Consider the following 27,902-nt stretch of genomic DNA (forward strand, 5'->3'; position numbering starts at 1 on the left):
GTAAATTCATAAAATACATAAAGATGGATCTCACAGTTTAATTCCATTTTTTCAAAGATTGAACACTTTTCATTTTCTGCTTGCATTAACTCACTCAAGCAGTTCATTTTTGTAATTTGTGTTGAGTTTATATCTGTTATTTGTAGGAGGTTCACTTTATTATTTTTTAAGTTTATTTGTTTATTTTTGAGAGAGAGACAGAGAGTGAGCAGGGGAGGGGCAGAAAGAGAGAGGGAGACAAAATTCCAAGCAGGCTCCACAGTGTCAGCATGGAGCCCGATGTGGGGCTCAAATTCACGAACGGCAAGATCATGACCTGAGCCGAAACCAAGAGTCAGAAGCTTAACTGACTGAGCCACCCAGACACCCCAAGGTTCACTTTAATATAAGCTATTTTTGTATTCTGGAAGTATTAGTTGTATATATTACTAAATTATTTAATATTTAAAACAATGTAGTTATAGTAAGGAAATAAATAATTTCAATGCATTAACTCTATGACAGTGATGAGTGATTTATTTTCTCCTCCTTTATAGTAATATTACATTTTCCATATTAATTATCTGCTTGAAAACAATGCTCTTATATTAAGTAATTGTATCTTTGAAGATGGCAAATATAATTAGCTATATATATGTAAATATGCATGTATATCTAAAAAATCAGAACAAATGCAATTAATAAATCAATGAAAGGACAGCTGTGAGAGCATTTGAGTTATGTTCCTAAAACAAAAGGGATATCACTGCATGCCTCTGAATATATTGTACCCTAAAATAAAAGGTGCCTCAAAGCATGGTGGTTAAAGGATATTTAAATGCCAAGAAGATGCTGAAACTCTTGTACTCAGTAGTGTAATCTAATGTGAGTTTAAAAGTCAAGCAGTGTTCCCCTAAGCATAAGAAAATATAGATAATGGAACAGGGTCCAAATGCACACTGGTTTTCATAGACCCCTAATTAATTACATAATGAGGGTCAGTAAAGGACAAGAGAAAAATACAATGACAGAGACTGTTATTTGCATATGATTCATCTGGTTGAGAAAGAGCCTTACCAATTTTCAATAGGTATTTATTTAAAGTTTAGTGTTTTCTCACTTTTGGGTCCAACCTGTTACTGTCCCTAAATAAAGTCGTACAAGTACATATCAGGGAATGAATTCAAGAAATTATTGTGAAACCACTAATAGGAATTGAGAGACTTGCAAACTTCGTTGAACTTTGATATTTACTAAGTAACCTCAATTGACGAGCTTCATGGTAGTGCACTTAAATTCAGGGTCACACTTGGTAACTGCTAACAGAACAGATTTAAAACCACAAAGAGCACAACTGGAATATTTGTATTGATACACCATTGGGAATAACTAACATGCTGTTACTAATCAGTATCATTCTCACCTTGTGGGTTTCCTGTGCTCATGGACAAGGTAAGTTGAAAAGACATCTGAACACTCGATTTCCTTCTTAAATGTGACTTCATATCGTATCTAGTCTCATGTGTCTGTATTTTTTAATGAATTTACTAGTTAAAATAGTCTGTATTGTGACACCATAATGGGGTATAACTTTATAGGAAAATTACCTCGTGTTTATCTAAGGGGAAAATAAAATAAATTCTGTTTTCTTTTTCCTAAGTTTGTCAGAAAAAGGACTCTCAAAGTGGAGATATGTGAGTATGCTCACACAACTTTAGGCAATATGTCACAAGAAAAGTGAGGTGCTGACTTCAAAATAAATAGATGGAGGTTTCTTTTTTTATTTTATTTATTTATTTATTTATTTATTTATTTATTTATTTATTTATTTTAGTTTATTTATTTTGAGAAGGGCCACAAGCAGGAGAGGGGCAGAGAGAGAGGGAGATAGACAATCCCAAGCAAACTCCACACTGTCAGTGCAGAGCCCTATGCAGGGCTTGAACTCACAAACCGTGAGATCATGATCTGAGCTAAAATCAAGAGTCAGACACTTAACTGACTGAGCCACACAGACGGCCCAAGGTTTCTCGTTTTAATGCAAGAAAACCTTTGGGAGCAATGGATATCTTCATAATCTTGTATATGATGATAGTTTTATGAATTCATATGTCAAAACTGCTTAAATTTAGGGAAAGTAAAATATTTGTCATATTTTTCAACTATTGAGGTTCACTTAAAATATGAATTAGTCAGTAACAATCAACACTTAATAGTAATTTCTCTCAATACAAAACGACACTTTTTGGTTGGGATAAAGTTATTCTAAAATATTTTGGATTTGAACAAGTAGGAAAGCCTGTGCTATTATTCACAATATGTGGATATTTAATTTTTAAAAACTACTTAAAACCTAAAAATATCTGTCTTTACAGAACAGAATACGTATTTGTCCTAAGCTAGTAGTTTAGTAAAATAAAGTAATTGATGTTTTATTTGGAGAAAACCGCTATCCCAATTCACTCATGCGAAAGAACTTATTAAATCAGACATTTCAAATATATGCAGTTTACCATATTTCAATTATACCTTAATAAAGCTGTGGTAAGCAATTATAATCAATTTAATATTTCAACAAAATTAGCATTAAGACAATAAATTTTAATTTACATTTCTGAGTCCACTGGTAAGTATTGAGTAAATAAATAAAAATTTTCAGAGCATTAACTGTAGCACTGATTTGTTTTCACCTTTGGAGTAATATATTTTCTAGATTATATCTCTGAATGCAATCCTTATGTATTAAAAATTATATCTTATGACATAACAAATATAATTGGTAGCTTTTTAAGCTTGTCTTTAGAGAGCAATTTCTTTTTGTGTATTAGTTCTAATAGCTTTCTCTTGCATGTATAAAATCTTTAAGATTTTTATTTGTATAACTACATTTTTCTCATTCGTTAACATCTTTATAAATTTTTCATTATGATATCTTTTTAAAGTCTCTGATTTCTTTTAAAAGCAAAGCCTCTTATTTCCAGATTACTGTAAATGAAATCTCTAATGTGCTTTAGGGTACTTCATTACAGCATTTGTGAGTAGGACATAAATCACTATGCTTTACTCCTGAATTTACTAGAATTTATTTTTGTAATTTGCCCCACACTGAGTTTTAGATGCTATTTAAGACTATATTCGGGCAACTTCCTTTCCTAGCAACAGAAATAAGAATAATACAACAAAGGGTCCTGTCCAGTTTAAAACTATCCTCACTCGGTAACTCTTTTCTGAAACTACCTTTAAGATGAATGCCCTGTAAATTTGGGTTGTACCAATGTTTCTCAAAGGAGACATGAACCTGTTTAGTGGAAGCAGACTGTTTCATAGATAGAATACATCTTTGTGTGTTTAGTGGCACGGGTAGCATTGTGTTTCTGCAAGATTCCGATGCTGAAATCCTAACTCCCAGGACTTAAGAGTGACAGTATACAGAGACAGGGTCTTTAAAGGGGAAGTTAAGTTAAATCAAGGTCATTAGGGTGGGCCCTCACCCAATAAAACTGGTGTTCATATAACAGGAGCAAATTAGGAAATTAGGACACAAAGAGAAGAAGATGTGAAGACACAGGGAAAGGAGACCATCTACAAACCAGGGAGAGATGCCACAGAAGAAACCATTCCTGCTGATACTAGATCTCGGACTTCTAGCTTCTAGAATTACAAGAAAATGAATTTCTGTTATTAGGACACCCAGTTTATAATTATAGTTTTGTATGCATACATGTTTATATATCCTATGTATAATGTGTTGCCTAGAGTAGAAGAAGAGAGGTGGAAATGGCTAAGGTTTCTGAGGGGAGGTATGCATGAGACACAGGAAGAAGAGACACCGGAAATGAGTGGAGAACTGCAAAGAGTTTGAGCATCCCACCAGAAGCAAAGTTCTTAGACCTGGGAAGCTTAGTGGATAGACCTACTTTTATTCTTTTTCTCAGTGTTTACTTTTTCGTGTGATCTTAATCTTGGAAATACTTCTGAAGAACTCAAACAACACAAACACCTCAAATACCTTTGTATTCTTAGTTATAGACTGCCCCAGCTCTTGAATCACAAATACAAGTGGAACGATTAACTTAAATAGAATCATAAAGTCATCAATGTGATTATTAAAATAGAATTACTCATTCATGTATGATACTATTTTTTTTTTCTTAAGGAAGAATTTGTGGTTTTCCAGAAATAAAACATGGAAACATATATGATGAAGACAGATATAAACACAACTTCCCAGTTGCTCTGGGAAAGTATTTCTACTACTCGTGTGATCACAGCTTTGCGTCTCCTTCACAATCACTCTGGACTAAAATAACCTGCACAGAGGAAGGATGGTCACCAACACCAAAGTGTATCAGTGAGTAAATACCCTGGTTATTATCTGGATGAATTATTTAGTGTGTTCAGTGAGTGGAGAAGTGGATGCCAGGGGGTAGATCACAGAATCACAGAACAATTAGACAATCACAGAATCAGGGGCTGGAGGAACCAATCAGCAAAGACAAGGTAGTCTTTCCTCCTTTTATAAGAAGCTGTTTGTGGAAATCAAATCAGAAAAAAAACAAGATACAAACTTTTGTCTAAACCTTTTCATTTCATTTTAATTTAATTTAATTTAATTTAATTTAATTTAATTTTTTTAAAATATGAAGTTTATTGTCAAATTGGTTTCCATACAACACCCGGTGCTCATCCCAACAGGTGCCCTCCTCAATACCCATCACCCACCCTCCCCTCCCTCCCACCCCCCATCAACCCTCAGTTTGTTCTGTTTTTAAGACTCTTATGTTTTGGCTCCCTCCCTCTCTAACCTCTTTTTTTTTCCTTGCTCTCCCCCATGGTCTTCTGTTAAGTTTCTCAGGGCTGGTTCAACATTCGCAAATCAATCAATGTGATACATCACATTAATAAAAGAAAAGATAAGAACCATATGATCTTGTCAATCGATGCAGAAAACGCATTTGACAAAATTCAGCATCCTTTCTTAATAAAAACGCTTGAGAAAGTCGGGATAGAAGGAACATACTTAAACATCATAAAAGCCATTTATAAATCTTTTCATTTTATATACTGGTGGTCAATACTGTTAACTGCTAGTATTTAAAAACACTCATTGGTAATTGTATGACTGTAGGTTTTCTCAAGAGAGTTTCTTTTTATGTGTAATATCAGATTCAAAATGTGCTGTTTCTTTGAATATCCAAGAAGAATTTTGTTTACTATTACCCTTAATTCTGTGCTTTTTGTTAATCACATCTTTTTAAAAAAATTATTTAACATTTACTTATTTTTCAGAGAGAGACAGAGACAGAATGTAAGCGGGAGAGGCACAGAGACAGAAGGAGACACAGAATCTGAGGCAGGCTCCAGGCTCTGAGCTGTCCACACAGAGCCCCACACAGGGCCTATTAACAAACCACAAGATCATGACCTGAACTGAAGTTGGACTGAGCCACCCAGGCACCCCTCACATCTTTGTTTTTTAAAATTACATCTGCCTTCCTCTCTCAATGAGTACAGAGAAAAGCAGAGTCATGAAGAAGACAGAGTCATCAAAGAGAAAAGCAAAAAAGGCACAGGAGATAAAAGTCATCTCCTCCTTCAGGAAGCAATTTAGACAATCAAATGAGAAACCAAAACTAACTTTTCTGATATCTAAAGGAATTTTACAAGTGTAGAGTGTTTTATATATACACATGATGATTGATGACGTTACATATTAATATTTTTAACTTGCGTGAACTCATTTTTAAGAAATGAATTTTTGTGTGTGGTTTCTCTTTTGAAGCTTGCAAAATATAATATTCCTTCATTGCAAGATTTATATTAGTTATCTTTTCGGTCTTTAGGACAGTGCTTTTTCCCTTGGGTGGAAAATGGTCATTCTGCCTCTTCAGGACAAACACACCAGGAAGGTGACACTGCAGAAATTGTCTGTGATACAGGTTATCGCCTTTTAAATAATCAGAACAACATCACATGTACAGAGAGTGGCTGGTCCATCCCTCCTAAATGCAGTTCGACAGGTAGGTCTTCTGGGATCCTGTATTCTTTTTTATTTTAGAAAGAAGTAACATCATGAAACATATGCAGTGTTGCTGTTGTTGCTATTTTTGCCTTTTTAGTTTTAGGGTTTCTGTTGTGTCTGAGTAGATATGAAAGTCTCTGGATAATCCTAGAAAATCATTTTGTCTTTACATGAATTCAATGTAGGCAATATTAGGTAACACGGGTCAAGAGCATAATGAAAATTTTCGAAAGATACTTTAATGTTTTAGTGACACAAATTTAATGTTTATAATGAAATTATGCAAAATCAGTTGACATAACATGAGAATAATCGATTTTGCAAGGTGTAATAGTTAGAATTCCACATTTGCAAAATCTTATTGCTAGGAAATCTTACTGCTAAATGCTAGTTGGCATTTATCTTTTTTGGCAAATGCTAAATTTACATCATTTAAAGAGAAGCACCAATGTACTGATAATTTCCACATTGTTAGAACTTTGTACTTCTGAAATTTAGGTTTCCAGGGTACAACATAGAAATCTCCTTCATAGAATTTGTCACCACGAAACCAGCCCTACAAGAGATCCTAAGGGGGATCCTGTGAGACAAAGTACCAGAGACATCACTACAAGCATAAAACATACAGACATCACAATGACTCTAAACCCGTATCTTTCTATAATAACACTGAATGTAAATGGATTAAATGCGCCAACCAAAAGACATAGGGTATCAGAATGGATAAAAAAACAAGACCCATCTATTTGCTGTCTACAAGAGACTCATTTTAGATCTGAGGACACCTTTAGATTGAGAGTGAGGGGATGGAGAACTATTTATCATGCTACTGGAAGCCAAAAGAAAGCTGGAGTAGCCATACTTATAGCAGACAAACTAGACTTTAAATTAAAGGCTGTAACAAGAGATGAAGAAGGGCATTATATAATAATTACAGGGTCTATCCATCAGGAAGAGCTAACAATTATAAATGTCTATGCGCCAAATACCGGAGCCCCCAGATATATAAAACAATTACTCATAAACATAAGCAACCTTATTGATAAGAATGTGGTCATTGCAGGGGACTTTAACACCCCACTTACAAAAATGGATAGATCATCTAGACACACAGTCAATAAAGAAACAAGGGCCCTGAATGATACATTGGATCAGATGGACTTGACAGATATATTTAGAACTCTGCATCCCAAAGCAACAGAATATACTTTCTTCTCGAGTGCACATGGAACATTCTCCAAGATAGATCACATTTTGGGTCACAAAACAGCCCTTCATAAGTTTACAAGAATTGAAATTATAGCATGCATACTTTCAGACCACAATGCTATGAAGCTTGAAATCAACCACAGGAAAAAGTCTGGAAAACCTCCAAAAGCATGGAGGTTAAAGAATACCCTACTAACGAATGAGTGGGTCAACCAGGCAATTAGAGAAGAAATTAAAAAATATATGGAAACAAACGAAAATGAAAATACAACAATCCAAACGCTTTGGGATGCAGCGAAGGCAGTCCTGAGAGGAAAATACATTGCAATCCAGGCCTATCTCAAGAAACAAGAAAAATCCCAAATACAAAATCTAACAGCACACCTAAAGGAAATAGAAGCAGAACAGCAAAGGCAGCCTAAACCCAGCAGAAGAAGAGAAATAATAAAGATCAGAGCAGAAATAAACAATATAGAATCTAAAAAAAACTGTAGAGCAGATCAACGGAACCAAGAGTTGGTTTTTTGAAAAAATAAACAAAATTGACAAACCTCTAGCCAGGCTTCTCAAAAAGAAAAGGGAGATGACCCAAATAGATAAAATCATGAATGAAAATGGAATTATTACAACCAATCCCTCAGAGATACAAACAATTATCAGGGAATACTATGAAAAATTATATGCCAACAAATTGGACAACCTGGAAGAAATGGACAAATTCCTAAACACCCACACTCTTCCAAAACTCAATCAGGAGGAAATAGAAAGCTTGAACAGACCCATAACCAGCGAAGAAACTGAATCGGTTATCAAAAATATCCGAACAAATAAGAGTCCAGGACCAGATGGCTTCCCAGGGGAGTTCTACCAGACGTTTAAAGCAGAGATAATACCTATCCTTCTCAAGCTATTACAAGAAATAGAAAGGGAAGGAAAACTTCCAGACTCATTCTATGAAGCCAGTATTACTTTGATTCCTAAACCAGACAGAGACCCAGTAAAAAAAGAGAACTACAGGCCAATATCTCTGATGAATATGGATGCAAAAATTCTCAATAAGATACTAGCAAATCGAATTCAACAGCATATAAAAAGAATTATTCACCATGATCAAGTGGGATTCATTCCTGGGATGCAGGGCTGGTTCAACATTCGCAAATCGATCAACGTGATACATCACATTAACAAAAAAAAAAAGAGAAGAACCATATGATCCTGTCAATCGATGCAGAAAAGGCCTTTGACAAAATCCAGCACCTTTCTTAATAAAAACCCTTGAGAAAGTCGGGATAGAAGGAACATACTTAAAGATCATAAAAGCCATTTATGAAAAGCCCACAGCTAACATCATCCTCAATGGGGAAAAACTGAGAGCTTTTTCCCTGAGATCAGGAACACGACAGGGATGCCCACTCTCACCGCTGTTGTTTAACATAGTGCTGGAAGTTCTAGCATCAGCAATCAGACAACAAAAGGAAATCAAAGGCATCAAAATTGGCAAAGATGAAGTCAAGCTTTCGCTTTTTGCAGATGACATGATATTATACATGGAAAATCCGATAGACTCCACCAAAAGTCTGCTAGAACTGATACATGAATTCAGGAAAGTTGCAGGGTACAAAATCAATGTACAGAAATCAGTTGCATTCTTATACACTAACAATGAAGCAACAGAAAGACAAATAAAGAAACTGATTCCATTCACAATTGCACCAAGAAGCATAAAATACCTAGGGATAAATCTAACCAAAGATGTAAAAGATCTGTATGCTGAAAACTATAGAAAGCTTATGCAGGTAATTGAAGAAGATATAAAGAAATGGAAAGACATTCCCTGCTCATGGATTGGAAGAATAAATATTGTCAAAATGTCAATACTACCCAAAGCTATCTACACATTCAATACAATCCCAATCAAAATTGCACCAGCATTCTTTTCGAAACTAGAACAAGCAATCCTAAAATTCATATGGAACCACAAAAGGCCCCGAATAGCCAAAGTAATTTTGAAGAAGAAGACCAAAGCAGGAGGCATCACAATCCCAGACTTTAGCCTCTACTACAAAGCTGTCATCATCAAGACAGCATGGTATTGGCATAAAAACAGACACATAGACAAATGGAATAGAATAGAAATCCCAGAACTAGACCCACAAACGTATGGCCAACTCATCTTTGACAAAGCAGGAAAGAACATCCAATGGAAAAAAGACAGTCTCTTTAACAAATGGTGCTGGGAGAACTGGACAGCAACATGCAGAAGGTTGAAACTAGACCACTTTCTCACACCATTCACAAAAATAAACTCAAAATGGATAAAGGACCTGAATGTGAGACAGGAAACCATCAAAACCTTAGAGGAGAAAGCAGGAAAAGACTTCTCTGACCTCAGCCGTAGCAATCTCTTACTCGGCACATCCCCAAAGGCAAGGGAATTAAAAGCAAAAGTGAATTACTGGGACCTTATGAAGATAAAAAGCTTCTGCACAGCAAAGGAAACAACCAACAAAACTAAAAGGCAACCAACGGAATGGGAAAAGATATTTGCAAATGACACATCGGACAAAGGGCTAGTATCCAAAATCTATAAAGAGCTCATCAAACTCCACACCCGAAAAACAAATAACCCAGTGAAGAAATGGGCAGAAAACATGAATAGACACGTCTCTAAAGAAGACATCCGGATGGCCAACAGGCACATGAAAAGATGTTCAACGTCACTCCTTATCAGGGAAATACAAATCAAAACCACACTCAGATATCACCTCACGCCAGTCAGAGTGGCCAAAATGAACAAATCAGGAGACTATAGATGCTGGAGAGGATGTGGAGAGACGGGAACCCTCTTGCACTGTTGGTGGGAATGCAAATTGGTGCAGCCGCTCTGGAAAGCAGTGTGGAGGTTCCTCAGAAAATTAAAAATAGACCTACCCTATGACCCAGCAATAGCACTGCTAGGAATTTATCCAAGGGATACAGGAGTACTGATGCATAGGGGCACTTGTACCCCAATGTTTATAGCAGCACTCTCAACAATAGCCAAATTATGGAAAGAGCCTAAATGTCCATCAACTGATGAATGGATAAAGAAATTGTGGTTTATATACACAATGGAATACTACGTGGCAATGAGAAAAAATGAAATATGGCCTTTTGCAGCAACGTGGATGGAATTGGAGAGTGTGATGCTAAGTGAAATAAGCCATACAGAGAAAGACAGATACCATATGGTTTCACTCTTATGTGGATCCTGAGAAACGTAACAGAAACCCATGGGGGAGGGGAAGGAAAAAAAAAAAAAGAGGTTAGAGTGGGAGAGAGCCAAAGCATAAGAAACTGTTAAAAACTGAGAACAAACTGAGGGTTGATGGGGGGTGGGAGGGAGGGCAGAGTGGGTGATGTGTACTGAGGAGGGCACCTTTTGGGATGAGCACTGGGTGTTGTATGGAAACCAATTTGACAGTAAATTTCATATATTAAAAAAAAAATAAGAAAAAAAAAGAAATCTCCTTCATAAAAAAACATGTCAAAAATAGGAATATATTGGAGCTGAAGTTGAGTTGGAGTTTCTCATACTTTTAATGGAAACAAAACAGTTGCTGAATGTGAATAAGGGTCTCAGAAATAATAAGATTCCTAAAGCATTGTCAAAGACTCTAAGGGAACAGTGTCTATTGTAGCCTTACTTATTTTCCCATTCATCATTAATTCATCTAATCAATATTTATTGTGAACATTTATATGCCAAGCACTACCAAAACTGTTGGAGGTCAGTACTCTACAAGAGTCAGTATCTCTTTATTCATAGACTATTATGTCAAGTGGAAAGCCAAGAGTAATAATAATAATAATTTTAAAAAGAAAAAAATAGAAAGTTAAAGATTAAAAGTCATGTACATTATAAAATATAATATTAATAGTGACTTGAGGAAGGGCACATTTTACGTATGATAGTTTTCGAATCTTTTCCAACCTTCAGGATGGCATCTGGAGAGGTTAAATAGCATTAAGGCATCAAAAGATTTGGACTCATTGAAGCAAAGCAAGGAGGCCAATGTGGCTGGCCCATGATGAGGCAAAGTATTGGATTAATTAATTTAGAAGTTATAGGCTATAATATATATTGCAGATTTTAGTCTGTGTGCAATTAGAAGCCTCTGGGAGATTTTAAGCAGGCAAATGACACAGAATGAGTTTAAAACAAGATCATTATGATTGCTAATTTGAAAATGAATCTGGAGTGATTAAGAAGAGAAAGGAGGAGGGCCAGTTAGGAGAATCTAGATGTGGCATGTTCTGGGGTACGATAAAATGGAGAAAAGAAGTATTTTTCTGGGGCTTTAGTTTATGTTATTTGCAATGTAGAAAAAGAGAGAATTGGACTGTCTGATACAGGCTGACTATTATAATATGTCAACTATACTTTTAAATAAATGGAAAACAAAAAAATGAGAAGAATCTTAAACTCCAGGGGAGAAAAAAATATATATCTTTTTATGGAAATAAACAATATGTATACAAGGTGGGTCTGACAATTTGTTCACACACAGAAAAATTCTTCAAATAAAACCACAATGAAATCTCATTCTTGGTGGAATGATAATTACCAAAAACACAAGAGATAACAAATGTTGGCGAAGATGTGGAGAAAGGGAAACTTATGTACTGTTGGGAATGTAAATTAGTATAGCTGCTATGGAAAAGAGTATGGAGTTTCCTCAAAAAATTAAATGTAGAAATACCATATGATCCAGTAATTCCACTACTGGGTATATATCCGAAGGAAATGAAGTTATGATCTTGAAGAGATGTCTGCACCCCCATGTTCATACCAACAGTATATATAATTTTCAAGAGGTAGGAGTTATGTAAATTTCCACTCATGGATGAATGAATAAAGAAAATGTGACATATAATGGAGCATTATTCATCCACAAAAAAGAAGGAAATCCTGCCATTTGCAACAATATGCATGGACCTTGAGGGCATTGTGCTATGTGAACTAAGTTAAATAGAGAAACACAAATACTCTATGATCTCGTGCATAGGTAGAATCTAAAAAAGCCAAACTCATAGAGACAGAAAGAATGGTGGCTGCCAGGGACGGGGGGTTGAGGGAAATGGGGAGATGTTGGTCAAGGTGTACAAACTTCCAGTTAGGAGATGAATCGGTTCTGGAGATCTAATGGATAGCATGGTGACTCTAGGCTCAGCACAGAGCCTGATGTGGGGCTTGATCCCACAACTGTGAGATCATGACTGGAGGCAAAAATCAAGACTTGGACACTCAGCCAACTGAGCCAGCCAGGTGCCCCAAGAAAAAGAATTTAAAAGCATAAATATAATAAAAATGGCTTTTACGTTTATTTTTATTACCTATAGTTGCCCAATAGTGACCTTTACCATTGTCCTCTATGTCTTCATTTTGCTTCAGGTTACTGTCCGATGTCCTTATACTTCAGCCCTCAGCATTTCTTGGAGGTCATGTCTACTTGTAACAAATTCCCTTAGCTTTTGTTTATTGGAGAATGTCTTCATTTCTCCTTCAGTCTCGAAGGATACGATTAAAATTTCACCAATGAATTCTTTCCTTCCTCAGAATCACACAAGTGTTGATATTACATATTGTGCTGCTTCTTAGATATATAGGATATTTTGTATATAATCCCTAGTAATTTCACATAATATAGCAATACATTAAAAGAAGCAAATCAAAGTATGGTTTATGATAATACTTTTCAAAGGTGGCACAGTTTGAGTACTCTGACAAGGTCAGTTGTCAGTGATGGGGTTTTGGCGTGATGCTAGGGTTTGGAGCTGACGGCCAAGAAAGAATTCTTGAAGACATCTTTGGTGCAAAAAGGTGATTTTATGAAAGCACCAGGACAAGACCCTTGGGCAGAAAGAGCTGCACTGGGGTTGTGATGGGTAATTGATTATATACCGTCAGGTTGGGAGGGGGTTAGGGATAGAGTAAGTCTCTAAGTTATTTTGGAAGCAAGGTTTCCAAGACCTTGAGGGGCTAGGTGTTGTCAGGAAAATGCTTTTTATTACCTTTTAGTAAAACCTCAGTCATGAGACCCTTCAGATGTGTATCAGGAGGCCATAAGCTTGGAGTATGGTTGCCAGAATATACCTTGGGGGAGTTGAGATAAAGGAAGTTTCCAAAGGAATTTTTATATTTTAAAGTAGACTTATAGGTTCCTGGGGGGTCAGGATAATGTTAAGCCAAGATTCCCTTTTGCCCCTAGCAAAGTGTCATCGTCAAGGCAGCTGGGCTCCCAGAGCGAGGTCACTCTGCCTGTTTCAAGGACTTGTGAATAGGCTGTAGGTAGTAAAGGAATTTAATTTTTCATTTGCCTTAGTTTCCCACGTCACACGGCAAGCACTTAACCCCCTTTCCTTTGTTCTCGGGTAGCCAGGAGTGTCCGAGGAATATCACTCATATTCTACTTGGCTGGGGGTGGAGTGGGGGTAGGGTGGGGGTGGCAGTGGTGGTGGTAGCTTGTACTTTGTCCTCAGCTTGCGTTATGCTCCCTCATCAGTCAGGAGTGGATGGTATATAGAAAGGAAACAAAGGGAGACGAGAAAACTAGCTTTATTTTAACTGTGCAAAAGCAAATTGTAAAGCTGATATTTTCAGTTATCATATATGCCTTTTACCTTACATCCACTGAGGGTAAGTCTTATTGTAATCCTAACTGAAATTTGCTATTCAACTGGTATGATAATCTTTCCTATTATGATGTGTATGTTTTTTTCCACACCACCAAGCAATTATCTGACACCAGGAAGGTGTCCTACTATTCAACTCAATTCTGACACTATCTACCTGGAGATAGCATAAAATCCCACAGATTAAGGGCTCAGTCCTACAAGACTGCCCCCATTCCCTTCACAAGCCAATTGCTAGTTCAGTGTGTCTGCTGTGCTTCTAACCAAATAGCTATAAATCAGAGGTTCCTATGACCTTCTCTGATTCAATTAATTTACTAGAGCAGCTCACAGAATTTAAAAAAAAAAAACAGAACAAAACCCATTTTGTTTACTAGGTTATTAGTTTATTACAAAAAGCTATTACAGGAATAGCCAGATGAGAGATGCACAGGGCGAGATATGTGGTAAGGGGTGTGGAGCTCCCACGCCCTCTCTGAGTTCACCACCCTCCTGGCACCTCCATGTGCTCTCCATCCCAGAAGCTCTCAAAACCCTGTCCATTGGGATTATTATGGAGGCTTCATTACATAGGCAGGGTTGATTAAATCATTGGCTATTGGCAATTGATTCAACCTGCAGCCCCTCTCCCCTCCCTGGGGGTCAGGATGGTAGGACTGCTACTTCCAACTCTCTAAAGACAGGGCTGACTCCTTGGGCAACCAGCCCCCATCCTTGGTATTTACAAAAGACACCTCATTTACATAACTAAAGATACCTTTATCACACTCATCACTTAGGAAATTCCAATCATTTAGGAATTGGCTTAACATTAGGAGCTCTGTGCCAGATGTGGGGTCAAAGACTAAATATATATTTGTTATAAATCATATCACAACTATTAACATGTGGCAAGTAAATTGGAATTGTGCATATTGGTAGCATAATATCTCACAGCTCTTTTTTGTTTGCTTAAAGAAATTTTCTTCTATTTGTGTTTATAAGAATTTCGTTTATTATATTTTCTTTTTTGACCCAATATTTGTTGTATTGTATTTGATTATCACCTTATCTGCATCCGTTAAGATGTTTAATCACTAACATTCTTTCTCTGGGCTTGCAAGTTTGTACTCTGCTGGTTTAGAAGGTAGGTCATAAGATACAATGCCTTCACCAGGGACAAATCAATATTTCCTTTTACTGGAAGTTGATGGTAAATCTGTTATCTCGGGCGTCTCACGTCATTGAACTAACAGGCATAGAAGTGGATTATGTACACAGGCTGGGGATACTGAATTGAATTGCGGCAGGGTTATTGTTTACTACTATGTGATGAGAGCAGGGAAATTATATTTGAATGCATAAAGTTCTGAGGCTCTCCCTTTACACTTACTCCTTTATCATGGCAAAGCCAAACTGACCCACTTCAAAACAACCAATCTTGGATCTTTTGCTGCAACGATGTGCTGGAACTTCTCTGCCTGACTCCTGGACTTCTACAAAGGCTCTCTTATCTAGGGGTAATTGTTGAAATTGGCATTCTCTAGGGGGTCCTAGACTGACTGAGAGGAGCTGGCTGCTTCAGATTGCTTCAGGGTCCAGAGCCAGGGCCAAAGTCTGTGTACCTATTACTCTACACATGAGTGGGTGAGACTCCTCCCAAGTCCCTTGGCAGGTGGTGCTGGTTACAGGGTCAAAGTCAAATGGGTCTGTAGCCAGTTCTCAGGGTTATGGAGTTGTTTCTGCAATTCCAGCTGGGGTGATGGTTGGTAAGTTGGCTGCCTGGGTGAAGGCTATCTTTTCAAACAGCTCTCCTTGTTCTTAGACTGCACCAGAGTTTCACAGTTTCCTACCTGGATCCCATATCTCCCAAAAAAGACACTTTGCCTGTAGATAGATGCCATATTGTAATTACTGGGAAGAGGGATTTATGAGGAATCTCTTTTCGTCCATCTTGCTGATGTCACTCATTCCTTATGCTATTTTTGTTTTTATGTCTTAGTTTCTTTCTGTTCTGTCTGGAGCTTCTTGTTATTTGGCTTGATTTTTCTCATAATTCCATATATGTTCACTTTTTATTTAGACAGATTGCTTTGGCTTTTTTCTTCTAGTCATTACATCACTTAAACATTTTTTGACAACTATATGTTTAGTTTCCACATGCTCATTTTAAAAGTCATCTTTCTTCAGGTATGAATTATATACAATATGATTGACACATATGTGTGTGCAGGCTAATGATTTGACAAATGTTTACATGTATATAGCCACAATCCCAATCAAGCTAGAGATAATTTTGGAATGTTTCCACGAAACACTTTAGGTTTTGGCAATTATGGTTGACCTATTTTTTAAAAAAGTTTTTAAATGTTTATTTATGTATTTATTTATTTTGTTTTTGAGAGGGGGGGGTGAGGGGAGGGGCAGAGAGAGGGGGAGACAGAATCTGAAGCAGGCTCCAGGCTCTGAGCTGTCAGCATAGAGCCCGATGCCAGGCTTGAACCCACAAACTGTGAGATTATGACCTGAGCCGAAGCCAAGAGTTGGACACCTAACCGACTGAGCCATCCAGGCACTCCTGCTGGCCATTGGTATATATTCTTTTGTGAAATGTTGAATTTCCCCCCAATTTTAATTGGATAGTTTATCCTATGATTCACTTGTAATAGTTCTTTAAATAGTTGGGATATAATTCCTTTATCAGATATGTAATTTGCAAATATCTTCTCGCATTCTGTGGCTTATCTTTTGTGTTTCTAACAGTTTATTTTCAGGAACAGATTTTTAGCCTTTGATGAAATCCAGACTGGCCATTTTTTTTGAAGTCTTTATTTAAATTCTAGTTAGTTAACATATAGTGTAATATTGGTTTCAGGAGTAGAATTTAGTGATTCATCAATTACATATAACACCCAGTGCTCATCACAAATGCCCTCCTTCGTACCCATCACTCATTTAGCCCAATTTCTACCTGTCTCCCCTCTAGCAACCCTCAGTTTGTTCTCTATTGTTAAGAGTCTCTTATGATTTGCCTCCTTCTTTTTTTCCTTGCCCTATGTTCATCTGTATTGTTTTTCAAATTCCACATATGAATGAAATCATATGATATTTGTTTTTTCTGATTGACTTATTTCGCATAGCATAATACTGTCTAGCTCTATCCACATCCTTGCAAATGGCAAGATTTCATTATTTTTGATGACTGAGTAATATTGCATTGTGTATGTATATATATATATATATATATATATATACACACACACACACACACACACATTGTGTATATACATTGTGTGTGTGTGTGTGTGTGTATATATATATACATATATATATATACATATATATACATATATATATGTATATATATATGTATATATATATACATATATATATAAAACCTCCTCTTTATTCATCAGTTGATGGATGTTTGGGCTCTTTTCATAATTCAGCTATTGTTGATAATGCTGCTATAAATATTGGGGTACATGTGCCTCTTTGAATCAGTATTTTGTATCCTTTGGGTAAATAACTCATAGTGCAATTGCTAGGTTGTAGGGTAGTTCTATTTTTAATGTTTTGAGGAACCTCCATACTGTTTGTATTCCCACCAACAGCGTAAGAGGGTTCCTCTTTCTTCACATCTGCTGCCAACATCTGTTGTTTCCTGTGTTGTTGTTAATTTTAGCCATTTTGACAGATATGGAGTGATATCTCATTGAGGTTTTGATTTGTGTTTCCCCAATGATGAGCGGTGTTGAGCATCTTTTCATGTGTCTGTGGGCCATCTGGATGTCTTCTTTGGAAAAATGTCTATTCGTGTCTTCTGCCTATTTCTTAACTGGATTATTTGTTTTTTTGGGTGTTGAGTTTGATAAGTTCTTTATAGATTTTGGATACTAATCCTTATCTGATATGTCATTTGCAAATATCTTCTCCCATTTTGTTGGTTGCCTTTTAGGTTTGTTGATTATTTCCTTTGCTATATAGAAACGTTATCTTGAAGTCCCAATAGTTCATTTTTGCTTTAGTTTCCAGACATGGAAAGTTAAAAGGTTGCTGCCTGTGTTCTCCTCTAACATTTTGATGATTTCCTGTCTCCCATTTAGGTCTTTCATCCATTTTGAATTTATTTTTGTGTACAGTGTAAGAAAGTGGTCCAGTTTCATTCTTCTGCATGTTGCTGTCCAGTTTTCCCAACAACATGTGTTGAAAAGACTATCTTTTTTCCATTAGATATTACTTCTCGCTTTGTTGAAGATTATTTGACCATAGAATTGTGGGTCCATTTCTGGGTTTTCTATTCTATTCCATTGATCTATGTGTTGTTTTTGTTCTAGTACCACACTGTCTTGATGATACAGCTTGATTACCATAGCTTGAAATCCAGAAAGGTGATGTCTCCAGCTTTTCTTTTTTTTTTTTCGAGATTGCTTTGGTATTCAGGGTCTTTTGTGGTTCCATACAAATTTTAGGGTTGTTTTCTGTAGTTCTGTGAAAAATCCTCTGGTATTTTGATAGGGATTGCATTAAGTGTGTAGTTGCTTTGGGTAGTTTGGACATTTTAACAATGTTTGTTCTTCCAATCTATGAGCATGGAATGCTTTTCCATTTATTTGTGTCCTTTTCAATTTCTTTCATAAATGTTCTATAGTTTTCAGAGTATAGAACTTTTATTACCTCTTTGGTTAGGTTTATTCCTAGGTACCTTATGGTGTTTGGTGCAATTGTAAATGTGATCAATTCCTTGATTTCTCTTTCTGCTGCTTTATTATTGGTGTATAGAAATACGACAGATTTCTGTATGTTGATTTTGTATCCTGGGATGTTGCTGAGTTTGTGTATCAGTTCTAGAAATTTTTTGTTGGATTCTTGCAGGTTTTATATATAGAATATCATGTCACCTGCAAATAGTAAAAGTTTGACTTGTTCCTTGCTAATTTGGTTGCCTTTGATTTCTTTTCGTTGTCTGATTGATGAAGCTAAGACTCCCAGTACTATGTTAAATGACAATGGTGAGAGTAGACAGCCCTGTCTTGTTCTTGACCTTAGAGGAAAAGCTCTAAGTTTTTCCCTATTGATGATGATATTAGCTTTCATATACAGCCTTTATGATGTTGAGGTACATTCCCTCTATCCTTGTTTTGTTGAGGGTTTTTATCAAGAATGAATGCTGTATTTTCCTCCATCTTGCTGTATTTTGTCAAATGCTTTTTCTGCATCCATTGAGAGGATCATATGGTTATTATCCTTTCTTTTATTAATGTGGTATATCACACTGATTGATTTGTGAATATTGAACCAGCCCTGCAGTCCAGGAATAAATCCCACATGATCATGGTGAATAATTATTTTAATGTTCTGTTGCATTCTATTTGCTGGTATCTTGTTGAGAATATTTGCATCCATGCTCATCAGGGATATTGGCCTGTAATTCTCCTTTTTAGTGGGGTCTTTGTCTGGTTTTGGAATCAAGATAATGCTGGCCTTGTAGAATGAGTTTGGAAGTTGTCTTTCTATTTCTATTTTTTGGAACAATTTGAGAAGAATAGGTATTAACTCTTTGAATGTCTGGTAGAATTCTCCTGTGAAGTCATCTGGACTTTATGTTTGTTTGGAGATTTTTGATTACTGAGTCAATTTCTTTGCTGGTTATGGGTCTTTCAAATTTTGTATTTCTTCCTGTTTCAGTTTTGGTAATTTATATGTTTCTAACAATTTATCCATTTCTTCCAGATTGCTCAATTTGTTGAAACATAAGTTTTCATACTATTCTCTTATAACTATTAATATTTATGTGGTGTTGGTTGTCATCTCTCCTCCTTCATTCATGATTTTATTTATTTGGGTCCTTTCTCTTTTCTTCTTGATAAGCCTGGCTATGGGTTTATCAGTTTTACTAATTATTTCAAAGAACGAGCTCCTAGTTTCATCGATCCGTTCTACTGTTTTTTTGTTTGTTTCTATGATCATTTATTTCTGCTCTAATCTTTATTATTTCCCTTTTTCTGCTCCTTTACTCTTTATTTGCTGTTCTTTTTCTAGCTCCTTTGGGTGTAAGGTTAGGTTGTGTATTTGAGACTTTTCTTACTTCTTGCTTCCTTCTGATGACCACTTTTGGTGTATCCCAAAGGTTCTGGACTATCATGCTTTCATTTTCATTTGCTTCATGTATTTTTTAATTTCTTCTTTAATTTCCTGGTTAACCCATTCATGTTTAGTAGGATGTTCTTTAACCTCCATGTATTTGTGGTCTTTCCAATTTTTTTCTTGTGGTTGATTTCAAGTTTTATAGTGTTGTGTTCTGAAGATATGTATAGAATGATCTCAATCTTTTTGTACTTGTTGAGGGCTGATTTGTGACCCAATATATAGCCTATTCTGGAGAATGTTCTATGTACACTTGAGCAGAATGTGTATTCTGCTGCTTTAGGATGCAATTTTTTGAATAAATCTGTTAAGTCCATCTGGACCAGTGTGTCATTCAAAGTCATTGTTTCCTCATTGATTTTCTGCTTAAATGATCTGTCCATGTCTATTAGTAGGGTGTTGAAGTCCCCTACTATTATTGTATTATTATCAATAAGTTTCTTTATGTTTGTGATGAATTGATTTATATACTTGGGTGCTTTCAAGTTGAGGGTATAAACAATTACAATTGTTAGATCATCTTTTTGGATAGACCCTTTGTTATGATATAGTGCCCTTCTTCATCTCTTGTTACAGTCTTTGGTTCAAAATCTAGTTTGTCTGATATAAGTAAGGCTTTTCTGGCTTTCTTCTCTGGCTTTCTTCCATTAGCATGATAGATTGTTCTATCTGCAGGTATGTTTAGGTCTAAAATGAGTCTCTTGTAGGCAGCATATTGATGGGTCTTGTTTTTTATCCATTCTGGTACCCTGTTTCTTTTGGTTGGAGCATTTAGTGCATTTACCTTCAGAGTGATTATCGGTAGATATGAATGTGTCATTCATATGAGATATGAGTGTCATTGTGTTACCTATGAAGTTGATGTTTCCGGAGATTTTGTCTGTTCCTTTCTATCTTTGTTGCTTGTGGTCTTTCTTTCCCACTCAAAGAGTCTCCTTTAATATTTCTTGCAGGGCTGGTTTAGTGGTCATGAATTTCTTTAGTTTTTGTTTGTCTGGGAAACTCTTTATCTCTCTTTCTATTCTGAATAACAGCTTTGCTGGACAAAGTGTTCTTGGCTGTGCATTTTTCCCATTCAGCATGTTGAATATATCATGACATTCCTTTGTGGCCTGCCAAATTTCTTTGGAGAGATCTGCTGTTGACTTTATTTGTCTTCCTTGTAGGTTAGGAATTTCTTTTCCCTTGCTGATTTCAGATTTCTTTCCTTATCTCTGTATTTTGCAAATTTTACTACAATATGTCTTGATGTTATCCTGCTTTTGTTGATTTTGATGGGAGTTCTGTGCCTCCTGGATTTGGATCTCTTTTTCCTTCCTCAGAATAGGGAACTTTTCAGCTATAATTTGCTCAAATTAACTTTCTGTCCCTTTTATCCTCTCTTCCTTCAGGACTCTTATGATATGAATATTATTATGCTTTATGGAATTGCTGAGTTCCCTAAGTCTACATTCATGATCTAATATTTTTCTTCCCCTCTTTTCAGTTTCATTTTCTACAGTTTTATCTTCTATATCACTTATTTGTTTCTGTTTCTTCCATCCTTGTGTTCATTACATTCCGTCAGTTTAGCATCTTGGTTATAGCATTTTTTAATTTCTTCCTGACTAGTTTAATCAAGTATGTAATTTGGAAACATTTTTTTCACATTTTATGTCTTATCTTTTGAGTTTAAAATAGTTTATTTACAGGAACATATGCCTTAACTTTCAATGAAATACAAGTTGATCAATTTTTTAATTTTTTAATTTTGTGATCTACATAGGACATTTTTTCCAACTTCAAAGTTGCAAAGATTTATCATACTTTTTTTTTCCAGAAATTTTACATACGTACTTTTACATTCATGTCTGTGATTGATTTCCAGGTATTTTGTGTATGGAATAGGGTTCATCTTTTTTTCTTTTTTTCTCATACAGATTTTCAGTTGTTTTACTCACTTTGCTGGGAGTGGTATCATTTTACTCACTGAATATCTTGTCATATTTGTCAAAAGTCCACTGAATATAGGAGAAGTGTGTTTGTGTCAATTTCTGTACTTTTAGTCTTTCGCACTAATATTTATATTTATCCTCATATCTTTATGCCCTCCCTTGATTACTGTGGTGCGAGTCCTCCAATTTGTTCTTAATTGTGGAAGGCAGAATAATGGCCTCCCCAGCGGTGCCCAATAAGTTAGTATTGTTTAATCCTCTGAATATATGGGTTTCTTTTGTAGCAGCAGTAGAAAACTAACATTAATTTTTAAAACTGTTTTTGCTTTTCTAGCTGTTTTCCATTTTCTTTGAGTTTTAACATCACCTTGTCAGTTTCTACAGAAAGTCTACTTTATATATATGTATGTATGTATACTTGACACACAATGTTACATTAGTTTTAGGAGTACAACTAAGTGATTTAACAGATTTAACAAGATTATACATTATGCTATGTTCACAAGTATAGCTATCATCTGTCACATTACATTATTTTCACAGTGTCATTGACTGTATTCCTTATGCTTTGCCTTTTATTCCTGTAACTTACTTATTCCATAACTGGAGGCATGTATGTATTTCCCTCTCTCCTTTATCCTTTTTACCCAACCGCCCAACCTCTTCCCTCTGGCAACCATCAGTTTGTCCTCTTTGTTTATAGTTCTGATTCTGCTTTTTGTTTGTTAATCTTTTTTTTTTTTTTTTTTTTTTAATATTCTGGTTATGAGTGTAATAGTATTGTAATTGTCTTTCTTAGTCTGATTTATTTCATATAGCGTAATACCCTTTAGGTCCATACATGTTGCCTCACATGAAATATGTCCAAGTCTTAATTAAAGTAAATAAATTCTTGATTTAGTCTTTAAGGAATCGACTACTTGTATCTATTTTACTAAGGGTCAAAATTACAATTCAAAAACAGGATGACTATAAGTCAAACTCTGATGTCAAATAATCTTTTTAAAATAATTTTCTTGTGGTTTATAAATTCATTTAAGGTTTATATAATTTATAATATTTATTTTACTAAACTCAAAGAGAAGATTATATCATTCCATAGTTATTATTTATTATTTCATCTCCAAAGTTTAGAGAACATATTAAAGATAAAATATGTTGCTATAAATATGTAGTGTAGTAGTTCTTATGGAATATCTTTAAAATACAAATAAAATGATGGTACTTAAAATCCAGTTTTTTTTTCAGACTGAACTAAGTAATATAGTATATTTGTTTTATAAAATGTCCAGATTAAAAGAACAGTTGAAATCATGGAAAATTCTCCTATCATAAGTATTAAGAGAGTTATTTCCTGAGGAATAAGTGTGTTAAAGATACTTTAAGTACATTTGACAGCCCAAGAAATTCCACTTTGAGACATGAAATAGGCAGCTGGTTTGTGATCATAGAATGTGATATAAATTTGGGCTTCTTCAACACGTGGATTATATTTCAAGATAGATTACTAGCTGAGCTTATCCAGGGAATTACTGTATACCTAAAAAGAAGTCTGAGAACTTGGTCATAGGACACACTAATATTTAGAGTTCAGGAAATAAAGGGAGCCAACTAAGGAGATATTATATTAGCCACTTGTAGTTTTTCAAATCAACCTTTACCTGCCACATATATTTTCCAGTCTTTTACTTTGAGCCCACCTATGTTACCATGTTTGAAGTGAGTTTCTTTTAGATGCTATACAGTTGGGTCTTGTTTATATGTCCACTTTACCATTTTCAGTCTTTTAACTGAAGTATTTAAACCATTTATACTTAAAGTCATTATTGATCGATGGGGCACCATGTAAGCCATTTTCTTGTTTGTTTTGTGTGTGTTTCCTGTGTCTCTAATTCCTGTTTTCTTGCCTTCCCTGTGGATTTTTTGGAACATTTTAATTCATTTTATTTTGATATATCTATATTGTTTTTGAGCATATCTCTTTGTATAGTTTTATGAGTGTTGCTGTAGATATTAAGATGCACATATATAGCTTATCATTCTGCCTGGTATTGACATCTTATCACATCAAGTGAAATGTAGAAACCTTGCTTCCATATAGGTCCACTTACTCTCCCCACATTAAAGTTCTTAAGTATTTCCAATGCATACATCATCATGTGATATAGTTTTGCTCAAATATCAAATAATATCAAATGATGTAATTTTGTACAAACACCAAACATAGTTTAACCAACTAATTAGGAGAGAAAGATAGTCTATTTCCCCTATTTTTACTAATTCCATTGTTTTCCCTTCATTCCAAAGCTTTAATTCCAAAGAATTCTTAATTCTTAATTCTTCTTCCCTTCATTTCAAAGTCTTCCAAGGACAAGTCTGCTGAAGACAAATTCTCTGTTTTCCTTTATCTCAGAATGTCTTCATTCCTCCCTTAAATCCTACAGAATAGTATCACTGGGTATAGAATTTGGGGTTGACAGTTCTTCCTGGGTCCATGGTCACAGATGAGTACCCCACTGATATTTGAGTCCTTTCTCTCCCAAAGGTTTGCATAATTTCTATCTAGCTGCTTTTGGTATTTTTTCCCCCTTTTCTTAATAGTTTTCAGCAGTTAGATTATGATGTATCTTGGCATAAATTTCTTTGGGTTCAACGTATTTGGAGATTTCTCAACTTTTTTGGTATATACGTTTATGTCTTATGACCAATTTGGGAAATTTTCAGCCATTATTTTTTGAAATATTTTCTCATCTCCAATCCCTTCCTCTTTCTTTTTCTCAGTATCTACTCTTTGCTATCTTCCCGTAGGTCCCTGAAGCTCTGTCCATTTTTTTTGTTTGCTTCTTTTCAGTCTACTTCCAAAGTGAATAATTTGTATTGCTGTATATTCAAGTTTATTTATCCTTCTTGCATCTGCAATCTATTACTGAGCCCATCCAGTGAGTTTATTTTTTACTTTTTATTTTATTTAAAAAAATATTTTTTTTGAGTTTGGATTTTTTTTATTTTTTTTAAATATGAAATTTATTGTCAAATTGGTTTCCATACAACACCCAGTGCTCATCCCAAAAGGTCCCCTCCTCAATATCCATCACCCACCCTCCCCTCCTTCCCACCCCCCATCAACTCTCAGTTTGTTCTCAGTTTTTAAGAGTCTCTTATGCTTTGGCTCTCTCCCACTCTAACCTCTTTTTTTTTTCTTCCCCTCCCCCATGGACTTCTGTTAAGTTTCTCAGAAACTCCAGGAAGTAGCGACAGCTAATGAACAGATCAAAAACGATTTAAGCAATATAACAGAAAATGAATTTAAAATAATAGTCATAAAATTAATCACTGGGCTTGAAAAAAGTATAGAGGACAGCAGAGAATCTATTGCTACAGAGATCAAGGGACTAAGAAACAGTCAGGAGGAGCTAAAAAATGCTATAAATGAGGTACAAAATAAAAAGGAGGTGACCACAGCTTGGATTGAAAAAATATTTTAATGTTTATTGTTTATTTTTGAGAGAGAGAGAGAGAGAGAGAGAGGGAGAGAGAGAGAGATAGACAGAATGTGAGTGGGGGAGGGGAAGAGAGAGAGGGAGACACAAGATCCAAAGCAGGCTCCAGGCTCTGAGCTGTCAGCACAGAGCCAGATGTGAGACTGGAGCTCAAAGTCAGACACTTAACCGATGGAGCCACTCAGGCGCCCCCATCCAGTGAGTTTAAAAAAGAATTCTGTTATATTTTTAGTTCTGTAATTCCTCTATATTTTTATTGCTTTATTGAATTTTTAAAAACCATTGTCAATTCCAATATCTGTGTCATATCAGTATGGTTTTCTGTTGATTTTCTTTTCTCTTTTGAGATTCTCCTGGTCCTTGCTTTGACGAATGATTTTCAATTGTATTCTGGACAATTGGGGTATTATGTTTCAAAATTCTGCATTTTATTGAAATATTTTATTTATTAGGTCCTTTCTACCATCATGCAGGGTACAAGTTCAGGCTTCCCACTTGGCCTCCACTGACACCATGGGAAGGGGGAGGGGTATCCTATTCCCTAGGAGTGTGGGTAGAAGTCTAGGCTCCTTACTTGGCCTTCGCTGATCAAGAGGGAGAAAGGGGTGGTTTTAGGTTTCTTCTGTGGTGTTTCTCGGAAATAATTCAGGTATTGTAAGAAATGTCTCTGTCTTGCTAGGCCTAGGCAATGTCTTATGTTGGTTTTTACAATATGTTCAGGATTTTTAGTCATACTTAGCAGAAGGAATACACAGAAATGTTTTTCCCTCATCATGTCCAGACTAGGAAGCCAGCTGTTCCCTTTCACATTATACAAATTTGTAATTCTTTGAATTTTATCAAAGGGATAGATATTTATTTTGTAATAAAAATGGAAAAAATCAATAAAAAATGACTAGAGATCCAATAGACATTACAATATGTTGTATATATTTTAAAAAAAGGACATTTCTTCATCTAAGTTACCTAGCTTTTTAGCATACATTCTCTAAAAAAAGCATTTTTTAATACTGAAATAATGCAAAGGAGACATATTTGTTAATGTTTTATGCATGCTTTCATGTGGGGTGAAAGGAAGGGCTTAAAAGTGGAACTGTCATTTTAAGTGATTAAAATTTCTTTAATGAATCATTTATGTCATCAGAAATCACAAGTGTTGATATTACGTACTGAGCTATATTTTTATTGCTTTATTTTAACCTGTGTTTTCCTTTGGTCTTTCAATAAATCAAACAACGTTTTTTTAGACCCTAAAAGAAAATGTGGGCCTCCTCCACCTATCGACAATGGAGACATTACCTCATTCCCATTATCAACGTATGCTCCAGGATCATTAGTTGAATACCAATGCCAGTCCTTCTATGAACTTCAGGGAAACAAGAATATAATATGTAGTCATGGACAGTGGTCAGAACCACCAAAGTGCTTGGGTAAATATTTTAACATCCTCATAGATCTTGGGTAATGAATATGATGTATTTGTAGAATTTGTATTTGTAGAATTTTCATGGATTAACAAGCAACCGTTCCATTGAATGACTAACTACCAAATATTAACATGTGAGAAAATAAAGTTGGAAAAATTCTTGTTCAGGCAATAACAGCAACAAAAGATCTTTAATCAAAGCTCTTCCTATGATAACTAACATTTTGTATCTTAGATTATAATATTTAATTATTACACATTAAACACAACACCTCATTTTTATATCCTGAATTGTTTAAAATGATTTAAATCTACATGATGGATTTTCAGTGAGTTGGCTTGGAAAGGTTTGAGAATGAAGCCCTAGACGAATGTAGAATATTCTACTTGAAAGTCTGAGATTCTGTGGAAAATATTTGTATGCTAATTAATGTTTTATGTTCATTTTTTTATACTTTCAGATGCATGTGTGATATCAGAAGAAGTCATGGATAAACATAACATACAGTTACGATGGAGACATGAAAAAAAATTTTATTCTAAAACAGGAGATATTATTGAATTTGTATGTAAAAGTGGATATCATAAAAATACACCACATCACACATTTCGAATAACCTGTCAGGAAGGGAAACTGGAATATCCCACTTGTGTAAAAAACAATGGCTAAAATGCAGTCCTAAAATTAAAATATGTACATTTATTCTGAATTTTTCATTATGAATCCAATTCTTCTCAGTTATTGTTTCAACTATTGCTTAACCAATTTTTATTCATAAATCAGAATTTGTGTTAAATAATATGTGGTTGCTATAATCTGAGAGTCAAGTGAATCATTTCTTAAAAGCACTACATTATAATTTGGTGAACCAAAATGCTGTGTCCTATTCATGAAATATCTGTGGCAAGAAATTAGATGAGATCACTTCAGTGCCTGCTTCTATCCATCTTTCTCCTAACTTTCTCAAAGATTTCTCCACAACTCTTGAGAATGCCTGAGGTTCTCCATTTCAGAGGCAATGGGGAAAAAT

The 27,902-nt window shown here is 35.3% G+C and overlaps 1 protein-coding gene across 1 annotated transcript; it reads left to right on the forward strand.

Moving 5' to 3' along the window:
- The first annotated feature begins 1,247 nt into the window (after positions 1–1,247).
- Positions 1,248–27,588, forward strand: CFHR2 (complement factor H related 2). The gene is made up of 5 exons (XM_058700876.1): positions 1,248–1,431; positions 4,136–4,330; positions 5,823–5,999; positions 26,693–26,875; positions 27,333–27,588. The coding sequence occupies exons 1-5, from the start codon at positions 1,374–1,376 to the stop codon at positions 27,539–27,541; spliced, it is 822 nt and encodes a 273-aa protein (XP_058556859.1). The 5' UTR covers positions 1,248–1,373; the 3' UTR covers positions 27,542–27,588.
- Positions 27,589–27,902: the final 314 nt, after the last annotated feature.

This window comes from Neofelis nebulosa, chromosome 15, assembly GCF_028018385.1.
Source record: "Neofelis nebulosa isolate mNeoNeb1 chromosome 15, mNeoNeb1.pri, whole genome shotgun sequence".
In the NCBI taxonomy this organism is placed as follows: domain Eukaryota; kingdom Metazoa; phylum Chordata; class Mammalia; order Carnivora; family Felidae; genus Neofelis; species Neofelis nebulosa.